Source organism: Zingiber officinale, chromosome 7B, assembly GCF_018446385.1.
Source record: "Zingiber officinale cultivar Zhangliang chromosome 7B, Zo_v1.1, whole genome shotgun sequence".
NCBI classification, from domain to species: domain Eukaryota; kingdom Viridiplantae; phylum Streptophyta; class Magnoliopsida; order Zingiberales; family Zingiberaceae; genus Zingiber; species Zingiber officinale.
Genome location: NC_055999.1, coordinates 103605089 through 103615257, shown reverse-complemented (window position 1 = coordinate 103615257; position 10169 = coordinate 103605089). Strand labels below are relative to the sequence as shown.

General features: G+C 34.1%; 1 protein-coding gene and 1 pseudogene across 1 annotated transcript; both read left to right on the top strand.

Moving 5' to 3' along the window:
- The first annotated feature begins 2212 nt into the window (after positions 1-2212).
- Positions 2213-5490, top strand: LOC122006639. Its single transcript, XM_042562208.1, has 2 exons — positions 2213-2628; positions 4966-5490. Exons 1-2 carry the CDS (start codon positions 2349-2351, stop codon positions 5340-5342), a joined length of 657 nt encoding a protein of 218 aa, XP_042418142.1. The 5' UTR covers positions 2213-2348; the 3' UTR covers positions 5343-5490.
- Positions 5491-7313: 1823 nt separating this feature from the next.
- Positions 7314-10169, top strand: part of LOC122004633 — a 34635-nt pseudogene continuing 31779 nt past the window's right edge.

Here is a 10169-nt window from a genome sequence, read left to right as displayed (position 1 = left end):
CCAACGCTCCACAACAAACACGTTTTGATTGAGGTAAAGTTTTCTTGCTTTATCTCTTTCGATTACGAATTTAAGTGTTGGAAAAACATATAGTGTTAATTTTTCATATATTTATAATTTTATTTGCTAGTTAAGTATGCCAAATATTTATAGATATTGAGATCTTCTATGCATTTAATGTTTGATTGTTATATGAAGGTGATCAATTTCATTGATGATTGTTCAAAATTTTATCAATTAAATCATATCATTTATTGCTTTTCATCATATAATTCACTACAAGAAAAGCAATTAAGGACGGAATTTAATTTTCGTCAGTAATTAGCGATCGAAATAAATTATGGTCCGTAATTTAGTGACAAAAATTAAATTTCGTCGTCAATTCCATCTCTATACTTATTTAACCTATTTAATTAGCTATTAAAACTTAATCCCCTAACTATTTTAGCAACAAAATAAGTTTTAGTCACTATTTTAGCGACTCAATTAAGTTTTCGTCACTAATTCACTTTCTAATTAAGATTTTTATTCTCGATTTTTCTTTCCAACGCCCTAAAATCTTCCTCTCTAATCAACCTTCTCTCTGATCTCTGACACGCTCTTCTCCTCTCCTCTTCGATCTTCGACACTGACATACATATTGTCGGTATGCACGATCTTCTCCCGTTTCCTCTCCTCTTTTAGTAACTGCTTGGCGGTAGCCTCACAGCGAGGTCTCGCTTTGGCCATAGCCTCACAGTGAGGTTTTTCCTTGATTATGGCCTTGTAGTGAGGTGGTGAGATTGAGTGTGATCTCAGGTGGCGTTTGGTTTATGGGTTTGGGAATGAGGGAATGGATTCATTCCCAAAACTTGTGTTTGGTTAATGGGAATGGAATCAAGATTTTGGAATGAAACCCAAAAATTTAGGTATGGATGAAACTCATCCCCTCCCTTGGGTTTTGATGGAATATATTGTGAATTAAGTTTTAGACAAAAATACCCTTAGTATATTTGTTCAATTTTTTTTTAATTTCACACACTCTCTCTCATCATATTTTCTCTCTCCTTATTTTATCATCACATTTTCTCTCTCAAGATACTTTCTCTCTCCTCATTCTCTCTCTATATTCTATCCCATCATATACTCTCTCTCCTTATTTTCTCTCTCTTCATTCTCTTCTATCACACTTTCTCTCCCATTACACATTTTCTATTTATTTTTTCATCATACTTTCTCTCTCATCATACTCTCTCTCCTCATTTTCTCTCATCACATTTTCTCTCTCTTTATTCTCTCTCATCACACACTCTCTCTTTATTTTTTCTAATCACACTTTTTCTCTAAGCACACTTTCTCTCTCATCATATTTTCTCTCTCCTAGTCTCGCATTTTCTCTCATCACACTTTCTCTCTCTTCATTTTTTCCCATCATTCTTTTCTCTCAACCCACTTTCTCTCTCATCATACTTTCTCTCTCCTCACTTTTTCATTTTCTCTCATAATACTTTCTCTCTCTTCATTTTTTCCCATCACTCTTTCTCTCTCATCATACTTTCTCTCTCATCATATTTTTTCTCTTCTCAATCTCTCCTATCATACACTCTCTCCTCATTTTCTCTGATCATACTCTCTTTCTCTTCATTTTTTCCTAATACACTTTCTCTCTCATCATTTTCTCTCATCATATGTTTCTCTCACATTCAACTTTCTCTCTCATCTAATTTTTTCTCTTATTTTCCTATAAGGGTAAAAAAGGAAATTTAGGTTCATTCCGATTGAAAATATTTAACTAACCAAACATCATTTTTAAGAATGATACCCAAGCTCATAGTCATTCCCATTCCATAATACTTGATACCCATTCCCATTCCCATTCCGATTCCTAGGAAAGAATCAAACGCCCCCTCAGTAATGTGTCGTAGTCAGCTTGAACTATATATATATATATATATATATATATATATATATATATATATATATATATATATATATATATATTTTTTGACACACGATTATAAATTTTATATTATGAAAATGGATTTGAAAATTATAGATTTTGCGTGCCGTTGATGTTTCTTTAAAATATTTTTATTTGTGAGAATGAAAGTATTGTATATTATAAAATTTATATCACATTTATTATTATTATTATTACCTCATGAATTTAATTAGGAGCACGTGGCGTTGGGTGGAACATTTCGAGGATATCTTTCCGTTTTTAGACCTTTTAACATTTTTCGTCAACATTTTGGAAAACAAGTTCGCTTTGCCCATAGAATTCCTCTGTTGGAGGCGTTGGAATCCATCGAATCGATCCATTTCATCTCCCTTGCTTGCTGCTTGCGATCCGATTTGGGGGGAGGAAGATGATCCAACTTCTGTTCACGGTGCTGACCGCGGAGGTGGCGGTGGCGTTGTCACTTCTCTTCAAGACGCCGCTCCGCAAGCTCGCCATTCTCGCCCTCGACCGCCTCAAGCGCGGCCGCGGCCCAGTCATGGTGAAGACCGTCGCCGGCACCGTCCTCGTCGTCCTCAGCTCCAGCCTCTACAGCATGGCCCAGATCCGCAACCGATCCGACGAGCTCGGCCTCACGCCCACCGACCAGGTCCTCATGAGCCGCCACCTCCTTGAAGCTTCCCTCATGGGTACGTACGCTCTGCCATCTAGATCTTTCTCGTTCCGCCGTCTTTATGATCGCATTATGGTGTGTGTGAATCGTGGACATATTTATCGTATCATGATCGAAGTTTAACCCACGAAAAAGGGAACTTCCGTGGAAAAGATTTTTTATAGATTTTTTTCCTGATTCTGTATATGATTTCGATCGCTAAAAATAAATCAAAGTTCACAATTGCAAATTTGTTATGCGATTATTGTTACTTAAAAATTCTATACCAAAATCAAATCATGATGAGTCGTCGTTGAAATAGGGCAGGTTGTGGGGGCCGGCAGATTCGTGTCAAGAAGACTTGGCATGAGCAAGTTAGTAATCAGATCTGATATGAATGTTAAAGAAATAGGGAATTTTGGTGGTTTTGCCCGCTCTAGCATGATTGGTCATGCAACTTTGTTAATCAGGAGTCGGATAGAGCAAAGGCCTATAAACATATGGGAGATGAAGTGGGACAACAAACTGATAGAAAATCTTTGTAATGTAAATGTGTGGAATAAATAAACTTTATGAGTTATTATTCACCTGACGGGTCTAGAGATTGAATTGTGTGCTGTGTACTCATGAATTGAGTTTGAAAACGCTAGGAGAAATTACATGTATAACTTCTGGTCCAAAGTTCATAAGTAATAGAAGTCTATGTTTGGAAGATATGTGATGTTATGTTTTTCCCATCTAAAGAGGTCGCTCGGGCACTGTGATTTACTCCCTTCATTTCGTTGTGGGGCCAGCGACGAGGGGCGCTAGGGTGAGCGAGTCACCTTTGCCACATAAGTAGTAGAAGTCTAGAAGATACCAAAGGTTAGAACATCCACATCGTAGCTGGAAAGGCATTACTCTCGTAAGATATAGGCAAATTTGTCGATGCCATCATGGATCTAACCATACCTACGAGAGTTCTCTTGCTTCTCTCAATGACTCCATTCCCTTGGGGAGTCCCTAAAATTGTATGTTGTCTAGCAATTCTTTTTCGACACATATCTCTTTAAATTGATTTATATAAACACTCATGACCTCTATTTCTCCTTAGGTTTTGATATATTTGTCTAGTTGATTCTCAACTAGATGTTGCCTATGGATAGGCAAGTCCTTAGGATCTATGACTAAATGTTGCCATCATATAAGTGCATGAGATTTGTTTCTAAATGTCTACCTAGGCATAAAGTCACCTTGTTCCTAATTTGTGACATGTTTTCCTTAAAAGTTCTCACAAGAGTAATGCAACTTTTCTTTTCATAAAAGGAATTAACTTATTTCTTGGCAACTTAGAGTTGTTAGTTATGTGATTCACTTGTAGTCAAACAAGGAATGTATATCAATAGACAGGGGAAAACTGTTAAAGTAACTTAGACACAATTTATAATTGTAGGCTAAGTCATTAAATAATTTATAATTAGTTCCTACTTTTGATACCTTTAGCAACTATAGTCATTGAGAGAGAACCAGAATCTAACATGAATTTGAAGCCTAATCATTGTTTATATTGCAATTTGATGTGACTGTTGAGGGGAGAGCTTACTGGGATTGAATCACAACCTGATTCCAAATTCAGAGGTTACCAATATAATTTCTACCCAAAAATTTAGCCTTTGTGGTCACTTATAAGATAACTTATTATCAAAGCTAAGGTTTTGAACAGATTTAATTTCAAAGCTAAGGTTATGAACAATAACTTTCCCCTCCTCTTGCATTGATGAAAAGCTGTTGCACAAGGATTTTTATTTCTTACTGCATTTTTGTTATCTAATCCAAAGGCATAACCTGGGAAGCTGAGAGGCAACTTGTTGGATGATCATTCTTCTGGACTACTAGAAAACCTTGGTTGTCTTTCAGATGCAAAAATTCTTTTATGATGACAGAGTAACTGTTGTAATCCGATTATTGCTAGATTTACAAGAACATTATGAGGTTTTAGACCACATCTTCAAGAAAATATGAATTGAATGATGGATTTATAAGTAAAATTAATTTGATATTGATTTTCATGATATAGTGCAGATGTAAAAGATTAATACGACTGGCCAACTAATATGTAGAAATCATGAAAGTGACTATAGCGACTTGTAGTATATCACCACTATATACTTTGGCAGCCATACTGTTGAATATTTGGTATTCCTGGTGTGTTCATTTATTTTTTCTCTCATATGCTAAACATCCATGCTATCGTTCTGCAAATGAGCACATCTTCTTGATTTCTGATGATATGCATCTTTCTGAATTTTGAATCATTGATATCAATATTTTACACAAACCGGCATTTCGCAAAAACTACTAGTGGTATTAGATAAACTACATCTGCATGATGCAGGTTATTCCCTTTTCCTTGCCCTCATAATTGACCGTCTGCACCATTACGTTAGAGAACTGCGCGGGCTAAGAAAGAGCATGGAAGCAGTGATGAAACAAAACCGGTCATTGGAAGAAGCTAAGGGTGGGGGTTCTGATGAGATCAAGACGCGAGATACAGAAATTGCAAGTCTGAATCAACAAGTAAAACGACTAAAGTTTGAGACGCAGGAGAGAACAGAAGAAGCAAAGGTTGCCGAACTGAAGGCAGAAGCTCTCAAGAAACAATCAGACGACTTGCTTATCAAATATGACCGTCTCTTAGAGGACAACCAGAACCTCCTAAACCAAATTCATTCGATCGAGAACCATTTGCCCGATAGCAAGAAAGTTGCCTAAAAATGAAGAATGTAGAATTCCTGGTGGAGAAAGCTGAATTGCTGCTATAGTACAATTTTGCTGCTTGTTGCGTTCATCCCTTTGTGACTTGTTTTAGTAATTGTCCTGCAGAAATAATACATTGTGTCGATCCCTTTTGGAACTTCCATTACCGTTACTTTCATGAAGTATATCATTGTCTGGTGAGATAAATAGAAATCAAAGAATATGATGATGAAAATGTTGTTAAAAAATGATGCATATCTTGATTAGCATCAAAGGGGAAGTACTTAAGAGAATGGATCAAATAAATACTAGCGGTTGCCATTTCCAAACCAACCTAAACAAAATTAAAAAGTTTTTTTTATGGGAAAAACACAAGGGCGCCCCAAATATTACAAATTATCAAAAGAGTGTTCCTTTAAAAAAAAAAAAATCAAAGGGCCGACCCTAAAATGATTTTATCCCAAAATACCTCTTGATCCAACGTTATTGTAGTAGCTATCGGTAGTTACTACAACGTATAGAAGATACCCAGTAATTATTATAACATATTTAGGATGAATTTGAGGTTAAGAGTTTATATCGTGTAGAAGGTACTCCGTAGTTGTTACAAAATATATAGAAGCTACCTAGTAATTGCTATAATGTGTTTATGGTGAGTTAGGATTTAAGATCTTTGAAAACTATTATATTAAAATACTATTATCAACTTGATCAAAGTTATTAATCTTCATTAAAATTACTTTAAATTAATCAAAATTACATTAAAACAGTTGTAGGAGTTATTATATAGCTGTTATAATATTATACTGAGTAGCTTCTACGTGTAGAAGCGCATTTAGGGTGAGTTTGAGGTTTAAGATTTATATCGTGTAAAAGCTATCCAGTAGCTGTTCCAATGTGTTTAAGGTGAGCTAAATAATTGTAGAAGTTATTATGTAATTGCTACAATCCTAAACGCGTTGTAGCAGCTACTGGTTAACATCTAATCATTGTAGCAGTTATTGGATGACTTTTACACGGTGTAATTCTAAATCCTAAACTCACCCTTAATATACGGTAACAGTTATTAAATAGCTTCTACACGTTGTAATAGTTATTGAATATTTTCTACATGTTATAACAACTACTCGATACTTTTTACATATTATAGTAGTTATCTGTAGCTGTTAAAAAATACTAGATCAAGGGGTATTTTCAAAATAAAATCACTAATAGGTGCCCATTTAATTTTTTTGTTTAAAAAAGAGACGCATGTTTCTCTTAATTTGGGCCTTTTTGATTTTTTTTCTCTTATTTTTTCCACTCAACTTTAAGTAATACTTAGTACTAAAAGCTTACAATATTTTAAAAAATAAAAAAAAATAGTGAATTTCATAAGAAATTGTGGACTTTGTTGTTTGCTTATCTCATCTTTTTTATTATATTTTTCAAATCACAGCTATCAAGGCCAAGATAGGACATGGGAGAGAGTGTCAGCATTTTAACATATACAAACATGTTATTTTGGAATTAATTCCTTGTGAGATTTACACTTTTAGTTGCAAAATAAAATTATTATTTTTAGATAAATATTAAGTTTAGATAAAAGTAAAATAGACAAACATGATATTAATAATTGTATTTAAATGTTAGAAATACTTTTTTACTTGAATATTTAACAATAGTTTACACCATAGAATTATATTGCCACATAGAAGTACCCGGATGTCCATTGTTTCTCACTTACAATAGCCCAATGGATCCTCTCTCTATGATTCTTTTCCCCTTTTAAATCACCACACCACGATCAAATCTTAAAAGAAAGAAATCGAAGTGAGCCAAAATTCAAAGTGATTCTCTTAATTAATCTTCTCATTTTCTTGCATCCACATTCGGTATTTGTCTAATCTTACCCATGGCAAGCCATACTAAGGGAGACATTAATGATCCAAATACTCATTTATTGTATCACTTTATGTTTTTACGTGCAGGTCGATCGACTAGAGAATGGCAGAAGGCGAGGATATTCAACCTCTTGTCTGTGACAACGGCACAGGAACGGTTAAGGTAATTAAAACAACATTTATTTGTTTGTTAGATGTCTATAATAAAAAGGGTAATATGTTGTAGGAAGCTAGTCCTTCAGTACTCAATAACACTAAAAAAAAATAGTAATACAGACGGGCATACCGATGAAATAGATATTTCATCGGCAATACTTTGAGATTTCTGACGGAATTATAATTTTGTCGGAATTTCTCGATGGAATATAGATTACGTTAGGAATTGCTGACACTACAAAAAAATAATGATTTAGGGACAAAAATTTGGGACGAATATTTTTCGTCCTAAAATCGCAATAAGTTTAGCGACAAAAATAAAATTCGATCCAAATTATCAACGAAATCTGCAACAAAATATTTTCATTGCAAATTCCCAATAAAAATTATTTTCATCGCAAAATTCATCCCAGATTTTGGGACGAATCCAAGATTTGTCCCAAATTCTGGAACGAATCCATGATTCATCCCAAAATCTAAGACAAATCCAGAATTCGTCCCAGATTGAAAAAAAAATTAAAATATTAAAAAAATTATAAGGGACGAATCCATGGATTCGTCCCCAATTCTGGGACGAATACTGTATTTGTCCCAGAATCGATTTTTTTTAAAAAAATAATCGAAAGCCTTAAATATGGACCTAGAGACATCAAAATTTCATGAAATAAGTTTTTATGTGTTCATATCATTCTCCTAATCGTAAAAATGTCCTCATCCATAATTTTGACCTAATATTTTGAGTGTGGTGATTTTTTAACCCGAATTTAGAGTAATTCGGGTTAAAAAATTACCACACTCAATAAATTAGGTCAAAATTATAAATAAGGACATAAAAACTTGTTTCATAGAATTCTGATATCTTTATATTCATATTTAAGGCTTCCAATTTTATTTATCTTTTTTTTTAATTTTTTATATTTTGGGACGAATCTAGGATTTGTCCCAGATTTTTGGGACCTAGAGATTTCAGAATCAGAGGCTCTAAATATAGACATAGAGATTTCAGAATTTCATGAAACAAGTTTTTATGCATTCATAGTTTTCTCCTAATCATAAAAATATCATAATCCAGAATTTTAACCTAATATATTGAGTGTGGTGATTTTTTAACCCGAATTTGACCTAATGCATTTTAAAAAATCACCACACTCAACATATTAGGTCAAAATTATGGATGATGATATTTTAATGATCAAGAGAAAATTAGAAACTCATAGAAACTTATTTCATGAAATTTTGATATCTTTATTTCCATATTTAGTGAAACATAGATAGTTTACTATTAATTAAGTATGTTAACGTTCAACACATGTTTGGATATGTGTCTAAAACTTAAAATATAGACCTACAGATGTCAGAATTTCATGAAACAAAAGTCTATGAGTTTCTAATTTTCTCCTAATCATAAATATATCCTCATCCTTAATTTTAAACTAATATATTGAGTGTCATGATTTTTTTTAACCTGAATTAGGTCAAATTCGGGTTAAAAAATCACCACACTCAATATATTAGACTAAAATTATGGATGAGGATATATTTACGATCGGTACAAAATTAGGAACCCATAGAAACTTGTTTCATGAAATTTCAACATCTCTAGGTCAATTTCTAGGGCCTCAGATGATTTTTTTTATTTTTTTAAATCTGGGACGAATCTTGGATTCATCCCTAAATTTGGGATGAATCCAAGATTCATCCCAGATTTTAAAAAAAATCATTCGGAAGCCCTAAATATGGACTTAGAGATCTCAGAATTTTATGAAACAAGTTTTTATGCATTTATGTTTTTCTCCTGATCATAAAAATATCCTAATGCAGAATTTTAATCTAATATATTGAGTGTGGTGATTTTTTTAACATGAATGTGACCTAATTTGTGGTAAAAAATCACCACACTTAATATATTATGTAAAAATTATGGATGAAGATATTTTTAAGATCATGAGAAAATTAGAAATTCAAAGAAACTTGTTTCATAAAATTTCAACATCTCTAAGTCGATATTTAGGGCTTCTGATTGATTTTTTTTTATTATTTTTTGAATTCTTGGATGAATATTGGATTCGTCCCAGATTTTGGGACGAATCTAAAATTTGTCCCAAATTTGGGGACGAATCTTGGATTCGTCCCAGAATTTGGGACGAATCCAAGATTCGTCCCCAAATCTGGGACAAATCTTGGATTCATCGCCAAAATTAGGGACAAAAATGGTGACTAAATATTTTTGTTTCTAAAAAAACCCTAAATTCCTTCCTCCCACATCCAAATCCACTTTTCTCAACCCAATCTCGTTCTCGGCGGCGGCAGCCATCTCCAACGGCGGCTCAAGTAATCCCTCTCTTATCTTTTCTCTCCCCTCTCCCCTCTACCCTCTTCATCTAGCTGCGGTTGGCCTGCGGCAGGCCACGCATGGCGGCGCCTGGCAGGCCGCTTATGGCGGCGGCTGGCCGCGCGTAGATTTGACCACGGTTCGGAACCGACGGTTCGATGGTTCGGAACCGCCGGTTCGACGGTTCCAGGCAGGTCGACCCTTAACCTTAACCGCCCAAGACGGTTACGGTTCACGGTTCACGGTTCGTCACGGTTCGTCACGGTTCAAGATTAATATGTTAATAAAAATTAAAATTTAAAAATTAAACATTAAACATTAAAAATTAGAAATTAAAATTTATTAAAAAAAGGGCTTGCACTTATTTAAGTTGCCTACGTATCCCTTTAGGGGAATCAAAGCCCACGTAGTTCTTTTACATTTTTATCCTTTTACATTTTCATTCACTTTCATTTCCTGTTCCTGTCGTAT